The sequence below is a fragment of the Filicampus tigris genome, chromosome 19, assembly GCF_054856515.1.
Source record: "Filicampus tigris isolate MCC_2025a chromosome 19, RoL_Ftig_1.0, whole genome shotgun sequence".
NCBI classification, from domain to species: Eukaryota; Metazoa; Chordata; class Actinopteri; order Syngnathiformes; family Syngnathidae; genus Filicampus; species Filicampus tigris.
In genome coordinates this window covers 3802559-3821476 of record NC_141235.1, presented here as the reverse complement: position 1 = coordinate 3821476, position 18918 = coordinate 3802559, and the positions used below count along the sequence as shown (strand labels likewise).

General features: G+C 48.5%; 1 protein-coding gene across 1 annotated transcript in view; it reads right to left on the bottom strand.

The window, feature by feature from the left end:
- Positions 1–153: 153 nt before the first annotated feature.
- Positions 154–18918, bottom strand: part of lrp2b (low density lipoprotein receptor-related protein 2b) — a 33124-nt gene continuing 14359 nt past the window's right edge. Inside the window, exons 37-81 of the mRNA XM_086016522.1 lie at positions 18600–18836; positions 18318–18509; positions 17205–17677; positions 16120–16567; positions 15151–15316; positions 14922–15080; positions 14549–14838; positions 14267–14470; positions 13302–13544; positions 13050–13175; positions 12852–12971; positions 12644–12775; positions 12142–12343; positions 11768–12063; positions 10713–11229; positions 9789–9944; positions 9521–9691; positions 9222–9445; positions 8223–8400; positions 7949–8145; positions 7619–7864; positions 7280–7405; positions 7083–7202; positions 6887–7003; positions 6704–6820; positions 6483–6620; positions 6286–6408; positions 5226–5354; positions 5005–5136; positions 4816–4941; positions 4587–4730; positions 4351–4516; positions 4101–4229; positions 3642–3862; positions 3391–3573; positions 3194–3313; positions 3010–3097; positions 2868–2932; positions 2636–2789; positions 2081–2144; positions 1897–2010; positions 1675–1767; positions 1482–1562; positions 1284–1340; positions 154–483 (exon numbers count right to left, since the gene is read on the bottom strand). Coding sequence (XP_085872648.1) covers positions 445–483; positions 1284–1340; positions 1482–1562; positions 1675–1767; positions 1897–2010; positions 2081–2144; positions 2636–2789; positions 2868–2932; positions 3010–3097; positions 3194–3313; positions 3391–3573; positions 3642–3862; positions 4101–4229; positions 4351–4516; positions 4587–4730; positions 4816–4941; positions 5005–5136; positions 5226–5354; positions 6286–6408; positions 6483–6620; positions 6704–6820; positions 6887–7003; positions 7083–7202; positions 7280–7405; positions 7619–7864; positions 7949–8145; positions 8223–8400; positions 9222–9445; positions 9521–9691; positions 9789–9944; positions 10713–11229; positions 11768–12063; positions 12142–12343; positions 12644–12775; positions 12852–12971; positions 13050–13175; positions 13302–13544; positions 14267–14470; positions 14549–14838; positions 14922–15080; positions 15151–15316; positions 16120–16567; positions 17205–17677; positions 18318–18509; positions 18600–18836 — 7823 coding nt within the window. The 3' untranslated portion in view covers positions 154–444. The remainder of the gene's footprint in view (positions 484–1283; positions 1341–1481; positions 1563–1674; positions 1768–1896; positions 2011–2080; positions 2145–2635; positions 2790–2867; positions 2933–3009; positions 3098–3193; positions 3314–3390; positions 3574–3641; positions 3863–4100; positions 4230–4350; positions 4517–4586; positions 4731–4815; positions 4942–5004; positions 5137–5225; positions 5355–6285; positions 6409–6482; positions 6621–6703; positions 6821–6886; positions 7004–7082; positions 7203–7279; positions 7406–7618; positions 7865–7948; positions 8146–8222; positions 8401–9221; positions 9446–9520; positions 9692–9788; positions 9945–10712; positions 11230–11767; positions 12064–12141; positions 12344–12643; positions 12776–12851; positions 12972–13049; positions 13176–13301; positions 13545–14266; positions 14471–14548; positions 14839–14921; positions 15081–15150; positions 15317–16119; positions 16568–17204; positions 17678–18317; positions 18510–18599; positions 18837–18918) is intronic.

Below are 18918 nucleotides of genomic sequence, written 5' to 3'. Positions count from 1 at the left end.
GAGCTATTTTTTGGTTGTACTTGAACACATCACCGTGTAATGTACAGCACAATCAACGAGCTACTTTTACTTACAAATCCAATGCGATTTTTTTTTTGAAGTGAGGACTGCGAATGATGCAAGGACAGCAAGTTTTGTTGAATTAAATGAAGCCCATCCAGCCACAGTTTTTATATCTTTAAAAAACTATTACAAGTGCCGAAATTAGTAAGAATCAGAATGTACACAAGGCTACAAAATAAGCTCATTGATTAAAAAAACATACAGTAAGACTCGGATCAGACCAAATGCATGACTTATTTTACAAATGTGCTGATTTGACGCATATGTTTAAATATTCCATATCCAGTAGAGGTGGAAAAAGATACAGAATAATCTCGGCATCATCAGCGTTCTCAGTGCCAATGGTGAAATGTTGGCCTCATTTCCCCTGTCGGCGTCACATTAGATGGCAGAATCATCATTTGATGGACGCCTGTTTTCCTGCAATTAGAAAAATACAGACCAAGGTTAGTATACACTCTAAAAAAAGAACACAATTATGGGAGAAAAATGGACCGATCCACTACTTGGGTCAATTTGACCCAACTTCCGGGGTTGTTTTTGCAGAAAACAACCCCAAAAATTGGTAGTTTTGTACAAAACAACCTATAAAATTGGGCTGTTTTGGACAAAACAACACAAGAACGCGGCTCAAATTGACCCAATTAGTGGATCGGTCCATTTATGACACAAAATGTTGTTATTTTTTAACCCAAGTGTTATTAAAGATTTTTTTTTTAAATTTTTATAAGTAGCCTAGCTTTTGATGTTCATCCATCCATCCATGATCTATTCCAATTATCCTCACAAGGGTCGCGGGGCGTGCTGGTGCTGATGGAAAGTTAAAGGGTCGTTTGAGAATTGCAGTTTACTTTATTAGACAAAACTTGGAGACCTTTTTTTTTTTTTTTTTTTTAATCTCGCACTCAAGAAATACTCAAGTAAAACAAAGAATTTTGGTAAAAAAAAAAAAAAAAAAAAAAGCCAACCTACTCTAAAAACGAACAACAACTAAATGATTAAAAAAAAGTGAAAATGAAATAAAAACGAAATATAATGAAAAATCCTAAACTATTATTACCTTGGGACACACTGCACTACACTGTTCAAAACTGATACCAATATTAGTGCCGATACTGCATGTCAGTACAGTACTCAGAATAAGATACTAAAATACAGATATCACTTCGCCATCCTTTGTCAAAGCTAATCTAGTATTTAAAGCTAAAGTACACACTCACCGTGTACATTGGGTTTTTGAAAGTCACAAACCCCTCATCCTCGATGGGCTCAAACCTCTGTCAAGAAATCAAAATCAATTTCAAACCTGCACACAGAGCCATGAAAGAAACCAATTCCATAGTTGTTTCCCCCGAGGCTTTTTATTCCCGGCTATGGGCGCTTTGTATGAAAGTTCCGGCAGGTGTTTCCATGGTTACCTGCGCGCTCGAAGTGGCGGCCGGCGAGGGGACGTCGGCGTCTTCGCTCTCTGAGCTGTACGCCGGGTTTTCGAAGGCCTCCTGCAACATCGGCATGGAGGAACCGTTCAATCTCACGCGGGGGGCAAAACAGGAAAGTACCGAGTAACAACGGTTACCGAGGCAACGTCACAACAACATTAACGCTGAGCACCTTGTTGGAAGCTGCAGCTTCGGTCGCGCTCGTTCTGGGGGGCTCGTCCACGACCTTGACCTCCTCCATGTAAAACGGATTCGTGATGCTCTTCTGGGGAGAAGACGTGAGCGTCAAGGTCAGAACACGCGATGACAAGTTCAACGTTGACACGGGTTTGTTGTATCTAATCAGTTACGCAACTACCATCCAAGCGGCCACAGGATCTATTTCTATATTGACCTGGTTTGTTCCACTGGGAGTGGCCGCGGTGGCGGGCGCGCTCCGAGCGCCCGCTTGTGGCGCGTTCACGTAGGCGGGATTTTCAAAACTCTCCTCCAAGGGCATACAAGGAACCTGACGTAAGGGAGGTGGTGTGAAAAAGCAAATTGGATAAAAAGCGATCGTTTCTACGTTTTTGACTTACCGCCTCGGAATGGTGCCTTTGTTCGGGGTCGTCTAAATTTGATGCATTTGGAGGGGGGCTTTTTCTAAATGACATGGAAGAGAAATGATTTGAATTGTAAGTAGTATCAATTCATTTACAAGATGGTACAGAGATTAAAAAAAAAAAATGATAGAAATAAGCATGCCATAAATGGGGGAAAAAAAATAGCTGACAGAGGAATCATGAAGGCTAAAAGTGAAATATAACCATTTACAGTAATTCCAAAAGAAGCAAGAAAAAGTACCTACTAGAACTTCTGAAATGAGTAATAGTCAACTTTCTTTTTATTATTTAAGAGTCGCGAATAAATACATGGCGTGTCCATAGTGTTCAGTTACTTAGAGTTGTTCTTTTAACCAGATGATAACAATAATTGCTTTTTTCTAAATATGAATATATACCGTTTCGAGTAATCTTAAGAGCCTCACACTCATATCAAATCTACTTTTATGCAATGAAACCTCTCTTTGGAGTGTTGAGTCATTTTCGAGCTGGCGTCAAAAGGTTTGTGAACTTGTTGTCCTGTCGTCTCACCTCAAAAAAGACAGGCTGGGCTTTGAAGGCATTGAAGGCATGGACGGAAGTCTGTCCCGAAGTCTCTCCACTATGTTGGATTTCTTCCTGGCAGCATAAACCAGCGCAATGAGCAGAACCAAGATGATGACCGTCACCCCGATGGCGATGCCGACTGGCGCGGGGAGAAAACACGGCGGGTGAGTACAAAATCAACCGCTCGGCAGCTGGGCCGCGCGTCGTGTCCACGTACTTGACGACGCCACCACGTCGTAGACGCTCGTCTGGCAGTAGTCGCCCTTCCAGTCCGGGGGGCACCTGAGATAGAGGGGACAAATGCGCCGTTACAACCTCGGCGAGAGCGCTCGCCAATCGCAACGTTGACGCCCACTGACTTGCAGAGCGCCTCGTTGTCGTCAAAGTAGCACGTGCCGCCGTTCTGACACTGGCACGGTGGCGGCATGGTGGGCGGGGGGTCAAACCCTAGCAAAAAAAAAAAAAAAGAAAAAAAAGTCATACGTGCACTCAAAGTCCCAAAGGGCGGCTTCAACGGACAATCGGAAGTGGGCGTCTACAGACCGGCGTCGCACTGCGTGTTACTTCCGGGGACGAATTGGGTGCCCTCGGGACAGGCGCACGAGTAGCCTCCCGGACGTAGCAGACACAGGTGGCTGCACGTCCCCTTGCACGGATTCTTCACTGTAGAGACGAGGGACGTCACGCCGGAAATGGACGGACGGCCGCGCGCCGCGCGCGTGTGTGTTTGTGTAGCTTACTGGCGATGGAGTTGTATCGCTGCTCCTGGTAAATGGAAACTTGGGTGAGCCAGGGTCCGACCGTCAGCAGCTTGGTCTTGGTGCCGCTGCCGAACTTGTCTTGCCGGAACACCTCGCCTTTCTCTTGCGTGTTCCAGTAAACGTGGTCCTCGAACACGCACACGCTGAACGGGTTGCGCGCGTCTACGGACAAAGTGGCGATTTTAGCGGCGGCGCTCGAGTCGTCTCGGCTTTGTCTTTCCCGTTCTCACCGATGAAGACGGCGGTTCGCCGGTCCTCCCCTGACGGCAGCACCGACTCGATGCGGTTCTCCTTGGAGTCGGACCAGTAGACTCTGTCGTTGTTGGTGAAATCCACGGACAGGCCGGTGGGCCAACCCATGTTTTGGTCCACGAGGACCTTCCTCTCTTGACCGTCCAGCCAGGAACATTCAATCTTGGCTGCGTCCCCGCGGTCCGACCAGTACAACGTCCTGCGCAAACACAACTCTTTTTACTTTTTGTACCTCCAAAAAAAACTAGAAGAAATGGAAGACGTTTAGCATGCAAGGATTGACTATTTACAGCATCAAAAGTTGAAATTAACCTTTGGCCACAATGTGGTAAGATTCGAGTTAAGGTAAGCCATTTTGAAGAAAGTGTTAGAAACTGAATTTTCAAATTGTTTGTTCTCGGTTTGAATCGGCGCACCTTCGCCACTTGTGAGCTTACCCCAGACGCGGGTTGACCGCGACGGCCGACGGCTGGCCCAACTCTGTCTTGACTAGATGCTTCCTGTAGCGCCCATCCAACATGGCCACCTCTAACCTCCTCAGTTTGGAGTCAGCCCAGTAGAGATTCCTACAAAAAAAAAAAAAAAAAAAAAAATCTTGAAAGTGTCTCTGTGCCTGACGCGTGGCCCCAAACGACTGACCACTTGGAAATGACAAGACAACGGAAAGAACGACAGAAACTCACTCACCTGCCCACCCAGTCCACAGCAATGCCATCCGGCCTGGTGATGTACTTAATACCAAGGTCGACGGCGGCGCCGATGTTGTTGCTGCCGTCATCCAGCGCCGGGATATAAGCTCTCTTGATGGCGCCTGGCGCCGAGTCCTTGCTGGCCACGGTGAAGTACACCATACCTGACGGAAACAAAACGTCGCCAGCGTGACTCGTCGAAGCGTCTCCGCCCACTTTGGCCTCTCAACTCACTGAATCCGGTCCCGTTGTGGTCCCAGTCATAGTCCAGCGCCATGATGCGCTCGGCCTCCTGGACAAAGTCGTGGTAGCCCTCCGTCTGCAGGTTGAACCTCCGGATGCGGACGCTCTCGGGGAGCAGCAGCATGGGAGCGGCGCCTAGTGGGGAGAGGACAAGAAATGTGCGGCGTTTCCTGGCGGCCCACCGCGAGCGACGGCGGCGGCGGCGGAGGTTTCCCCTCACCCTCGGCCTCGCACATGTCGCCGCTGCCGACCTTCCGGTAGCCGGGGGCGCAATCGCAGTCGTAGCCGCCCTTGGTGTTCTTGCACAGCTGCGGGCAGGTGCCGAAGACCTCGCACTCGTTGACGTCTACGGGCGAAGGCATTTGGGTCAGGGCGGCGCCCTCCGGTGGACGAAGCCGTTTGCGCATACCCAAGCACGTGTACGTGTTGTCCGGGTCCACCGTGTAGCCGGGGCCGCAGGAGCAGATGAATCCTGTGCCGTTCAAGTTGGTGCACAGCTGCCGGCACCGCTTCTCCTCGCAGTTGCGGTCGTGGCCGAAATCTACGGCCGAGACGGCAAAAGGGCTTGGGACGAGCATTGTTTTGGATGTAGCGCGCTCCGAGCGGGCGGAAGATTCTTGCGCTACGTACTGCAGCCCAATTCGTCGGTGCGGTCGCCGCAGTTGTCATTGTGGTCGCAGACGTAAGGCAGAGGCACGCAGTGGCCATTGGTGCATTTGAACTGGTCCAGCGTGCAGGGGGCCAAGGTGGGCGGGCGGCCTGCCAAGAAGAAAAAAATAAATAAATAAATTTAAAAAAAAATGGCGTCTCAATGGGTCTGCCAGATTTGAGGGCTCGTTTCGATCACGACTCCATCAGGTCGCTTACAATCAGCGTGATCCTCGGGACGGACAAAAGTAAGAGGCAATACATATAATACTGACTTTAATTCGCTCAACAACTAAATCCAGTGTCCGCCGCAAGCTATTTAATCCCCGACCCCGGACCGCAAATAATTTGTTCTGATTGCCGCTTAAGCTGATTGCACAACAATTCCATACAATTTCCTCATCTCTTGGACGTTGCGCGGCTTTGTGTCGGGCCGGCACGGTCACTGATGTCATTTTGCGGTTTAGCCATTTCGCTGGCCTCACAGGGCAAAACCAGGACGTATTAATGCTGCTCAGAATAATCTTTGTAAAAGAAATACATGAGCTGAACTTGATTTTTTTTTTTTTTATGGAAAGATTTTCAAAATAAAATTGCAACGCATTAATATCCAGCCTCTTCTTTACGTGTGTCAGTTTAGCTGCCACGCTGTTGGACTCATATATTTTTGAAATAATTGAATTGCTATCCAATCAGTCCTTAAAAAAAAAAAAAATACTACAAAAATGCTTTAATGACGTAATTATTTCTCAACACTTTCAGAGGTATTTTATGTATTACTGTTAAATATAAATGGATTAGATTCTTTGATATAGAAAAAACATGCACATTTACCCACATGCCGTGATGACTCTCCATATAACCCAGGCTAAATTTTGCTTTGTTAGTGTTCATGGACTACAATGACTGATTTAAATTATTTTTACTCTTTTTTTTTTTATAAAGCACCTGTGGATCACATGTTTTTTTTTTTCAACTTGACCTAAGTTAGATTGAATTGATAGTTGATGAAACCGCATTATAGTGTGCGCTTGAGTCGTACAAAGTTCCTCCTCCTCGTCGCTGCCGTCCCCGCAGTCGTCCTTCTGGTTGCACAGCAGGCCGGAGTAGACGCAGTAGCCGTTGGCGCAGCGGAATCGAGACGGCATCTCGCAAGTGATGTTCACTGTTCAAAGTAACGCACGCACGTTATATTGCCCGGCGACGATCGGTTGCCGGTCCGCCGACGGCCAATCTCACGGCATAAAGCCAGCTGCTCGTCGGATCGGTCGCCGCAGTCGTCCGAGCCGTCGCACACCCAGGCCATGGTCAGACACAGATGGTTGGCGCACTCAAATTGGCCGTGAGGGCACCAACGCCCTCCCGGGTAACGGGTGGCTAACGGAGAGAGAGAGAGAGATTGACGGCAGTCAAACTACCACAGATTCCGCGCGCCAAACGACTTTGCGGCGTTGACTTACGACAGGCGGTCTCGTCCGATAGATCCTGGCAGTCTGGGCGGCCGTCGCACTGCAGCACGGCGGGGACGCAGTGACCCGAGTCGCACTGGAATGTGCCCGGGCGACACGTCTGCAACTCTGGACAAGAGAACGAGGCTCGATGAGCAAAAAGCATCGGGACGCCAGTCAAGGTGCCAAGCTCACCGCAGTCCCGTTCGTCCGAGTTGTCGCCGCAGTCGTTGTCATGGTCACACACCCACTTGCCGGGGACGCACTGCTGGTTGTCGCATCGGAACTCGCTCTCGGAGCAGGGCCTCGGCTCTGGAAGGAGACGTCGGCAGCGTTGCGGCTTTGCCAAGACGGAACGGGGCGGCGTCTACGAACGGCCGGGCGAACGTACGGCAGCTCCTCTCGTCCGAGCCGTCGCCGCAGTCGTTGGTGCCGTCGCACTTCCAGCGAACGGGGACGCAGCGGTGGTTGTCGCAACGGAAGTCGCCCACGGGGTCGCATGTCACCGCCTCTGTTGGGAAGGAAATGGCGAGTAAGAAAGCAGTGGGAGCAGGACGTTTGCGCGGGCCAGCAAGTCGCAGCACTGACCGCAGCCTTGCTCGTCGCTGTTATCGATGCAGTCGTTGGTGCCGTCGCATCGGGCCCACTGAGGGATGCAGCGGTAGTTTGTTTTGCAGGAGAACTCGGTTTCGTCGCACTTGTAATCCGGGCCCACTGGGAGGGGCGAGGTGAGAAATGGGAGTTTCCCTAGTTTACATCCACTGGCCTTGACATTAGGTACATTTGAACACGAATGCAGGAAATGATCCAATTGAATATTTCTTTTTTTTTTTTTTTTAACGTATGAGGCTAAATGGATAGATTTTATTTCGTGTTACATTTTCTCGCCACCGGGTGAGAATTATTTGGCTTGTGCGTCTCACTCACTGCAGGTGTCGAAAGGTTCATCGGATCCGTCGCCGCAGTCGTCCTGCGCGTCGCACACGTAGCCGGACGGCAGACAGTTGCCATTGGCGCACCGGAAGTCTCCCGGCCGGCAGGTGCGCTGGGCGCAAGTCTCGGCGTCCTCGTCGCTGCCGTCCGAGCAGTCCCCGAAGCCGTCGCAGTGCCACGACATGGGGATGCACATCTTGTTCTTGCACTGGAACTGGTTTTCCTCGCATCGGTGGTCACCTGAAGCCACATAAACAAAAGTTTGCCTTCTGACGCCCAAATTCGGATCAGCACAAAACGGCGGAAAATTTCGCTCGGACGTACTACAGAGGGCGGCGTCCTCGTCGGAACCGTCGGGACAGTCCGGGTGAGCGTCGCAGAGGAAACCGGGATACGTGCAGTTTCCATCGTGACACTGGAAGCGGCCGACGGGACAGTAACGAGGCGGGCAGGTTTCAGGTTCATCCGAGCCGTCCCCGCAGTCTGACTGGCCGTCACACTTCCACCATATCGGGATACATCTGCCGTTAAAAAAAAAATTGCCGGATGAATGACGATTTATTGCGGTGTGCTGAGATTAGAAGGACACGTCACAAACCTCTCGTTGTCCCCGCAGCGGAATTGGGTGCTGGAGCAGTCGGCGACGCATTGGATCTTGAAGCCCACGGCGAGTCCAATGAAGTGATCCGGACACTCGCAGGTGGCGCTCTGACCGCCGGGTGCAATCAGGCACAGGTGGCTGCAGGTAAGGTGATGGGACGAGCACGGGTTCTCACCTGGAAAAGAACCAGAGTCTCCGCTGCGGTTCAGCTAGACAACGTGCATTCGCGCAGTCACTCCCAACCGCTGCCGGGGGGGAAAGGATCCAAATGCCACTCAATAGTAGGGATAGACCGATTATCGCCGCCGATATTTGGCGTTTTGATGAATATCGGCATCGGCCTTTTTTAACAATCTGATGGCCGATAATGAATCGATTTAAAACCGGTGAAATCAAAACAAAGAGATGTGAGAGTTGAACATTTGTGTCATTTAGAAATTTTGGAGGTCTTCATTTACTTTAGAAAACGACAGTATATGGAGCTGTTGTTTAAGTTTTCATTGAACTTTTTAAGACATGTTGACGACCCTGGGTGCTCCCTGAACTTTTTGTTCGAATTTTATAACAGATTGTCATACTAGGTTAGGGATTGATTATTATAATAATATATTTTTTTTAAGAATTATTTTTAATACATCAATGTTATGCAAATCTGAAAAATTGTTCAATAAACATATACTGAAAGACATTTCAACAAAGTTAAGCGTTTAATTTCTTTTTTTAGATTTTAATGCCAATATTTTCCTTTTTACTGAAAATTATCAGCTTCAAATATCGTTTACCGGCCTTCTTGACTACTAATACTCGTAAAAAGAAAAAAGCATATTGGTCTGTCTCTACTTAATAAGTCCCCCCCCCAAAAAAAAAAAAAAAAACTACTCAATGTATCTCTCTGTGTGTATTTATTCTATTCCTGCAAGTACTTCAGAGTAGAGCTCAACTTTAAAGGCTCAGACTTGACAATTAAGATTTCACTTTTGAGTTTTAGTCTCCTACTTCGTGGTTGCCTGTAGGGGTGGACCACATGAAGGTCATACGGTCGGTGCGTGTTGTTGCCCATGACCAGGCGCCCTTCCCCGGTGTATTTGTGAGCCTTTTCCACCGAGTGCGTGTTCCAGTCCGTCCAGTAGAGCGAGTCCTCAAAGAGGGACACGGCAAAGACGTGCGGCAGAGCGCCGGCGAGGGCCCGGTGTCGGTTCTTGCCGTCCATGTCTGCAAAGCTGCAACGGGTTGCTTGACAGTGAGAGCGTCGCATCGGACGTACGCTCGAGAGAAACTAGAGATCGTGAACGTACTCGAGGAAGTTAAGGTGGGCGTCGGCAAAGAAAATCTTATTGGTGGTGTAGTCCACGGTCAGAGCGCTGGGCCACTCCAGCTTGGCTGTTATAATGGCGCTGACGTTGCTTCCGTCCATGCCGGCTCTGCCGATATACGGCGTGTCGGCCCAGTCGCTCCAGTACAACCACCTGTGAAGGCCCGACGCAGTTTTTATAAAACACAACAGTCCGACTTCTCCAATGCTGGTGCTGCTGGGTCGGATATTCGGGGCGGTAATATTTGTACCCATATTTGGGGTTGACGGCCACGGCCCTCGGTCGGCTGACGATGTACGTGTTGTTTCCGTCGGTGAAGCGGCCGGCGATCAGCTTCTTCACGTAGCGCCCGTCCAGCTCCATCACGTGAACGGAGCCGTAGTAAGCGTCCACCCAGTACAACTTCCTGCGCGACAAATTCACCAAAATAGATGTGGCGAAAAGTACGGCGCGGATGGATGAACAACAATATTTCATTTGTGACCTCTCATGGCGCAACGGTTGCGAATCAGTGTCCACACCTGCACAATCAATTTTAAAACACTGGTAGGCACAAAAAAATAAATAACTATGTTTATAAAAATCAAAAGGAAACACAATTTGGGATAAGCATTATTGGACAATTTTAGCCTGAAAAAAGTTGTTTCTGGAAAAGGGCACCATGGCTCGTGCTGTAAGATGACAAAAATGACAGGAAAAGTCTACTAGAACAGCCGAACTTGATCCGGGGTTAATCAGAGGCACTATAAATGGTGACTTAATTTTACTTCCCCTCACAACAAGATTTTCCATTTTTTCACTTTTTTACTTGTAGGTCACCTTAATGATGGAAAGTTTTCAAATGAATCATTTGAAGACTTTTTATTTTGTTACCCCTGTATTAGTTTAGTTTTTATTAGTTTTCATTTTTTCTATATTTGTTTTTTATTATGGTTTTTTTTATTTTGCTAGAATCGCTACCCCTGCATTACTTTAGTATTTATTAATTTCAGTATTTTTTTTTTTTTTTATAGATTTGTGCAGTGCAAGATTAAATCAAAAAACTTGACTAAGTAGTGTGTGTCACAAATTTTTTTTTTTAAAAAAGCCCTCTTGCTTCTATTTCGTGAACAAAATTCATTTTCAGTCATTCCGTTGGTTTTCATTCACTAAAGTCAACTCGTCGTGGACTCACCTGCCCACCCAGTCGAGCGCCAGCCCCTCTGCTCCGAGGATGCCGTTGTCCACCAGCACCTCCCTGCCGCCCCCGTCAAAACGCATCCGCTCAATCTTTCCCACTCCGGCATCCAACCAATAGAGCCTTTTCTCCGAATAGTCGAAATCCAACGCCACCACATTGGAGAGCCCCTGCAGCACGACGCTGAGCCGGGATCCGTCGGTGGTCAGGTTGCGGATGTAGTAGCGATTGGTGTAGAGCAGGTACGGGTCGACGCCGCTGTTGTGGCGACAGGTGCGCCCGTCGGGCTCTCGCAGGTATCCCGGTGCGCATTTGCAGTGATAGGAGCCGGCCGTGTTGTCGCAGATCTGGCTGCAGACGGGCGGCGCGCCGAGGCACTCGTCGAGGTCCTCGCAGGCTTTGCCGTCGGCCATCAGCCGGTAGCCGGCGTTGCAGGAGCAGAAGTAACCGGTAGGCGTGTCCGTGCACAGCTGGGCACACTGGTGGACCGAAGGGTTCAGGCACTCGTTGATTCCTAAAGCAAGAAAAAGGGATTCGACTTGGCTTTTAGTGCTGTTCGAGTGACGGACACTCATTTGAAAAAAAAATTCCCTTTCAATTTTTTGGTTATTGTTGTTCCTCAATATTTCGATTTAATATGCGATTATTATTTCAAGGTCCTCTTCTGATGTTCAAAGAAGCAATAAATGAAACAATATCAGATTGATTATACATAAATGTTTTGGTTAGAATTACGCTAAATAAAGGCAAGCAAACCATGACTGAATATGAGACAGCTTATTTGTCGACTTCAACTGGACTTACTAAACAATCTCAAATGTTAATTTGAATTCGATTAATTGTTCCGCCATACTCAGACTCGGAGCGGCCCATCTGGAGCACCGTGAAAATTCCCGGTGGGCCGCCAGATGCAGAATCCTTCGATCCCTTGATACTCAGCCATAGTTTATAAATACTAAGTACAATTGATTTGAAACAAAACTGCCCTTAGAAAAGATCATTTGATTCTTACAGTCAACGCCAATCATCAAGACTGCGTCTCGTTTTCTCACCGCAGCCTTTTTCGTCACTGTTGTCCTGGCAGTCCTTGACCCCGTTGCAGACGTTCTCGGTGTCGATGCACTCGCCCGACTTGCACATGTACTGCTGAGGTGCGCACGTGGGCCGCGGCGTCGCGCACAGGCCGTCCGCTTCGTCCGAGCCGTCCAGGCAGTCGTTCTCTCCGTCGCAGGTGTAAGAGTCGGGGACGCAGGCCCCGTTGCCGCAGGTGAACTGGTAGCTGCCGCACGTGTCGTAAGTGCAGCCCAGCTCGTCGCTGCCGTCGCCGCAGTCGTTCACGCGGTCGCAACTGAGGCCGGGGGAGGAGCGTTTGGTTAAATGCCCCGCTGCAGATGTCAGTGAATACCCGCTGTAGTGTTGAACTCACTGATAGGGAAGGTAGATGCAAAGGCCATTGGAGCAGGCAAACTCATCCATGTGGCAGGTCCGATTGGGGCAGTTCTGGAGCTCGTCGGCGGCGTCCACGCAATCTTTGTCGCCGTCGCACACATAGTGTAAGGACACGCAGCGCGGGTGACCCGGCAGCCAAGTCGGGCAGGTGAATTGGTTTGAGCTGCATGTACGCTGGCCTGTGGGAACATCAACTTAGTCAACGACGTTAATGTGAAAGATTAAGGTTAAAACTTTATCCCGCCCCAAAAAAAAAAAAAAAAAAAAAAGTCATGCAGATGGAGTGACAAAAATATGACCTTGGTGGAGGTCTGTATGCGTGTTATGTATACAGTGGAGCCTGGATTGAACGGAACCAATGGATTAAACGGACAGAAAATATGTTCAAAAACGTTCCAGTGTCAAGCTTTTGTGTGTGTGTTTCGGCCAGGGAAAATCGTTTCGATGATTATGATTGTTTGCGTCTTCAAACATCTGACCGCACTGCAGCTCGGGAGCCTCGTCGCTGTTGTCCCAGCAGTCGTTGTTGCCGTCACACACCATGTACTGAGGGACGCAGTTTCCGTTGGTACAAGTGAACTGGCTGGCCCCGCAGGTTTGCACGTGATGCTCTGGGAAAAACAACAGACAAGAGAACGTCCTTCAGTCGCTCTGTCATCATTCGCGCTTCTGGCGGGATCAACGTACCGCAGGTAGGGGGCTCGTCGGTTCCATCGACGCAGTCCTCGAAGGTATCGCACACCCACGTTTGAGGGATGCACTTGCCACTGTCGCACTGGAACTTGTTAGGGGGGCACGTGCGGCCCGCTGTTGCAACGCAAACGCAACTCGAGAGCTCAGAAAGAAATTCTCGGAAGCAAAGGCCTGGCAGGTGAATGAGTTTACCACAGAAGAGAGGATTCTCATCGCTGTTGTCGCCGCAGTTGTTGTGTCCGTCGCACAGGTTGTCGGGGTAGATGCAGATGTTGGTGTTGTCACATTTCACCTTGCCCGAGGGACACTGCCTGTCAGCTGGAGAGGGTCAACGGTGGGGCGGAACGATTAATCGGAAAAAAAAAAAAAAATCATTTCGGTTCTTTTTTCAGAATAGTTCAGCCGTGGTCTCAAGGCGTCACCGCATGGGAAAGAATGACTCACGGCAGTTGATTTCGTCCGAGGTGGCGTTGTCGCGGCAGTCGTTGTAGCCGTCGCAAAGGAAGTCGGCGCTGATGCAGCGGCCGTTGTCGCAGGTGAACTCAGAGTCCGGGTTGCAGGTGGGGAAGGGGCAGCCCCGCTCGTCGCTGTTGTCGCCACAGTCGTCCGTGTAGTCGCAGGCGTAGCTGAGCGGGACGCAGCGGCCGTTGTCGCCGGTGAACTGACTGCCCGAGCAGGTGTGGAAGGCTGCGCCGGAGGGCAGAGGAACACGTTGGAGAAATGGGCCGACTTGAATTGGAAAATAGTTTTTTTATTCAAAAGGCCGTCAAATCGAATCGAACCGAACCGAATCGTTCCACAGCAACCTTGAGTCGTATCGCGCTGCATCTATCAAGTTAAATATCAAATTGTCTTTTATTGGATATATTCGCACCCCTCATATTCAAGTATAGATGTTTATATAAAAATAAAAATTAAAATTCGATCAGATACAAAACGTGTGATTGATTGGTGATTAATCGCGAGTTAACTGTGGAAATTAAAATACGTAATTGAAAAGAAAACTAGTATTTTCGCCGCTGTCCTGTGAAAAACACTTATGTCCAATTTTGTACTTTTTAAAAAAAAAATGTCCACGTTAATGTCTGAAACGCAGATACCCCTTTCATGTCAAAATAAAAAAACTGAAATAAAAAATGGAGGTGTTTTTCGATTGACTCTTCTCATGACTTTTTACCCGCTGCTTTTGAAAACATCTATCACTTCTATGTACGCCTTTGTCAAAATAGACCAATTACTTTTTTCAACCTCCCTGGATGACGGCACGGCGTAACAAATATGTAAATAGCGAGATCTTGCTGTTTCTCAAGGCAACAAAAAGAGATTTTGTTTTTTTCCCTGCCGAGTTCTTCGTGGCACGGCGATGAGATTGAGCGCTGCAACATTTGAGGAAAGCCGCCGCCCCTCACCGCACACTCTCTCCAGCTCATCCGTGTGATCGTCGCAGTCGTTGAAGCCGTCACACTTCCAGCCGGCACTGATGCACTTGCCGTTCAGACAAGTGAACTGCTCGGGCTGGCAGCGCTTCCCGTCGTCTCGGATGCAGTCCTTGCCGTGATTGGCCAGGTACCACTTCCCTTCATGGGGACACTGGCACTCTGGTCCCGTTGGGCCTGTAGGACAAAAGTTCTGTTTATTTGTTCAAACGGTGGTAAATGAACATTTTTTTGTTGTCGTTTTTTTCTGCTTACCAGGTACACACACGTGACTGCAGCCGCCGTTGAACTGCAGGCAGGAGCTGGAGCAGCTTTCCTGCTTGGACCCGGAAAAGACGTGAATGTCATTTGGCCGGTACTGAAAGTCCTGGCCCAGCACTGTCACGCCAGAACCGTCGTCTTTGGCCGCCCTGAAGACGGCCCGCTCCGTCCAGTCGGTCCAGAAGATGTCCTGCTTGAAGACGGTCAAGGCAAAGGGGTACTGGACCCCCAGCACGATCACTTGCCGACTTGCGCCCGTCAGGGTGGACCGCTCGATTTTGTCTCTGATGGAGGACGAGAGGCGAAAGAGAAGTCGTTAAGGAAAATCCGGAGGTCGGCGCCGGGTCGAAGATTCGAGCGAACGTACTGCGACGCGTCGGCCCAGTACAACATCCTCTCCTCAAAGTCGATAGCCAGGCCGTTGGGCGTTGACAAGCTGCTGTTGATGATGGCGCTTCGGAAGTTGCCGCCCAGCGTGGCTCTTTCAATCTTGGCGGGGCTGGCCCAGTCGGTCCAGTACAAGTACCTGGACGGGCAGCGGAGTGGCGTCATTTGTGGCGTCATCGTGGTCAAGTTCAAAGGATGGAAGGCTTTACCCATAGCAAGGGTCGACTATGATGCCCCGAGGACGATTTGCGTGGGCGATGATGGTGCGGTTCGTCCCGTCCAAGCCGACCGACTGCACGTTCTTGCGATAGTAGTCGGTGAAGTAGAGACGTTCGTTGACCCAGTCATACGCCAAACCTTCGGGGTCGTCCAAATCTGACAAGAAATTCAGTTGGGAGACCATTTCAATGTTGAAATGAAGAGTGCCAAAATAGGGGGTTTGAATTACGCTTAGTGTTTTAACGTTCAGTTTCAAACGAGGGTTAGGGTTTCGAATTAGGGATTGATGTTCAAAGTAGGGTAACCATTTTTAACAATTGTTGCAAACTTTAAGTAACAACGCCTTGCTATATGTGGTCGTTTATTTCCCCTACAAAAACACCTTACTATACATGGTCATTTTTTGACCAAAAAAACGCCTTATTATACATGGTTGTTTTTTCACCCCAAAAATGCTTCACTATACATGGACATTTTTTTTTTTTTCCAAAACGTACTATAGTAAGGTGTTTTTTGTGAAAAAAAAAAACCTGATCATGACCAGGTAAGGTTACGAGGTAAGTGTATACCCTTACCTTTTTTTTGAAAAACGAGGAAAGGGTATAGTAAGACGTTTTTTTTTAAGAACGAGGTAAGGGTATTATAGTAAGGTGTTTTTTAAAAAAAACGAGGTCAGGGTATAGTAAGGCTTTTTTTGAAGAAGAAGAACGAGGTAAGGGTATAGTAAGGCGCTTGCTTTTTTCGAAAAACGAGGTCAGGGTATAGTAAGGCGTTTTTTTTTTTCTAAAAACGAGGTAAGGGTATAGTGTTTTTCGAGACCTTCCTGGTAAAAAAAAAAAACAGGCATGGAAGCCCTAGGAGGGCTGATCAAAAAAACAGGCTATGGAAGTTCTAGTGTTAAGTCGGTCAAGAGCATTAGCATAACTCAGGTCAATGTTAACAATAACAATCCAACTTACTTGCCGCGATGATGGTGGGCGCAGTGGTGGGCGACGTGGTGGTAATGTAACCAATCTTGCTCCTGCCGTAGCCGTTGAACTGGGTGAAGAAAACTCGTCTTTCCTTGTAGTCAAAATCCAAGGCCATCAAGTTGTAGCCCAGGTTAAAGGTGGGGAAAGGACTGCTGTGGTCTTGGGGGTCCAGCCTCATACTGTTAAGCGTGTAGTCGGTGGTGAAAACCAGGAAGTCATCTTGCCCGTAACCGCACGTTACGCCGTTGGTGAGGAGCGAGCCGTGGGCGCAGGCGCATTTGGGATGGTCCTGGTCCGGGATGGCAAAGCAGAGCTGCTGGCAGCGCCCATTGTCCTCGTGGCACGGGTTGAAGCCCACCTGGTGGGCCGCTAGAGGCTGCACGTGAGGGTCAAAGATGGCGACATCCGATGCGCCGTCGAGGTTGTCTCGGATTATCTGATGACATCACGTGTCTTTGTTAGAGTCCAGAGTAAGACTTTAGACTTGGGCCCGACCGATATCGACTTTTTGAGGCCAATGCCGATTCCGATATTTGACAAAATAAAATTCCAACAATTGATTAAATTAATTAATGTATTATATTAATTCAAGAAATATGTAATGAATAAAACAACTTATTTTTTGGTTTTGTAATACAACAATAAAGAAACGGATTAGGCGCAGGACGGGTTTTTAAAGTCATTTTCTTTGTGTTGAACTACGATTATGGGAAAAAATGCCAGGTTTAAAAAAAAAAATGTTACAACGTCATTCTCTTTGTCATAGGTTGCAATGGGCTAATGTGAAGAAAAAAAAAAGCACGGCAAAACATCAGTGATTTTTGTTTGTGTTTTTGAATGTCATCTTTGTTTTTTTAATTTCAATATGTTAACGTGAAAAAAATTGGCACACATTGGCCGATCATTTTCATGCTTGTTTGAATCTTTGTAAGATGTTGTGATATGTGAAAAAACATCGAACCCCCAAAATATGACTGTTTTTTTTGCCCAATTGAAAAGGAAAAAAAAAATGTCAAAAGGGCTAACATTGGCCACTTCATCGGTCGGGCCCAACTTTTTTGTTTATTCCTCACCTCTGACTGGTTATGATTGCCTGGTTCTTTACTGGCTTGTAAGAGCTTGCCAAGTGTTCCATCCACCCACAGCATGAGGTTTCCAAGTAGAGCGACCCCTGTGGGAGACGGATAGCGACTGCCGTAGCGGATGATCTGCCTCTGCGAGCCGTCGGCAGCCATACGAGAGATCATGTCCAGAACGCTGTCCGTCCAGTAGAGGAAGTCGTTGGTGTAATCGACAGTGAGGCCGCTAGGAGACAGCAGACTCTCCGAAGCCAGCACGGTGCGGTTGGTGCCATCCAGCAGCGCGCGCTCAATCTTGGGCGTCTGGCCGCCGTCGGTCCAGAAGAGGTAGCGCTGCTTGGGGTTGACGGCCAGGTCTCGGGGCCTGTCGTGGATGGACTTGAGGAGAATCAGTCGGTAAGACGTGTTGATGGCCTGCACTTCCAGGAAGGTCTCACTGTCAAAGGCATTGGTGAAGTACAAGTTGTCTGAGGAGATGAAGAGAGATGCGGTTAGAAAAACAAAAACGGGAATGACGAAATGCTTGGCTGCTTTAGAGTGCGTCATTGTCAAGGCGGGGGAAATCCCCGCCGCGACCCATTGGCAGGGTTTTTCCTGGCTCGGATTGAGGCGGAGGCGGTACCACCCTGACTATGCGCCGTGACGTGCGTGTATTCTGTAAGTTCAATTTACTCGCTTTCTTTTGCAGGGAACATACTTTTAAGTTAAGAGTCACAATAAGAACGACTATTATCACGTTAAAGCATTCATTTTTTTAACACTAGAGCCTCATTTTTTAAAATGTTACTGCAAAGAGCCACATTATACTGTATATATGGGCTGTATAAATCTTTGTTGTTGTTGTTTTTTTTCTTCGTGGGTTTGCCATCATTACATTCAACAAAACTGTCAAAACGTCCTGTGTTGAACTTCATATTTTTGTTATGCTATGATTTTTTGCCCCCCTACTATTTTGAAAGAGAACTTGGCAGGCAACACTGCTCAACTTTTTTTCCCTCCATCTCATTTGCGTCAAATGGTACCTGGTACCCTGCTTGCCGAATGTCATCTTAGGATATTAGCACAAAAACTGTGAATGGTTAATTATAGTTGGATAGAGTTTCATACTAGCAACCCAGTCCACGGCAAGGCCCTGGATGCCTCCTCTTCCAATGCCACTGAAGATCACCCGTTGGTAGTTTGATCCATCGGTTTTGCTCCTGTAGATGCCCTTATAGGAGGTAGAGGTGCTGTTGTCAATCCAGTAGATGTAGCCAGATTCTATGTGGAGGCCCAGGCTCTCCTTAATGCTGTAAGAATCTACAAAAAAAAAAAAAAAAAAACACAAAAAAAAATAATCACACACTCAGATATAGAAAAATACCTGGAGCAAAAGCCAAGTCAACCCACATCCACCGATGGGCACCATGGCCTCCGAATGATCCGAGCTGTTGACGTGGAAGCCGCGGATGTACTTGGGCGTGGAGACCACAGCGAAGGACTCGACCTCTTCGCAGCGAGAGCCGTCCGGAGACGGGTGGAAACCTGTGGTGCAGGCGCAGCTCCTTTGGTTGTCGGGTTTGGGCAGACAGAGGTGAGGACAGCCCCCGTTGTTGGCGCCGCAAGCGTTTGCCGTCCCTGCTGAGTCTAAAGTGAGCAACGGCGAGACAATGGGGGGGGGGTGAATACGTCCAAATGACGTTCTCCACAATGTAAGCATTGAAACCGC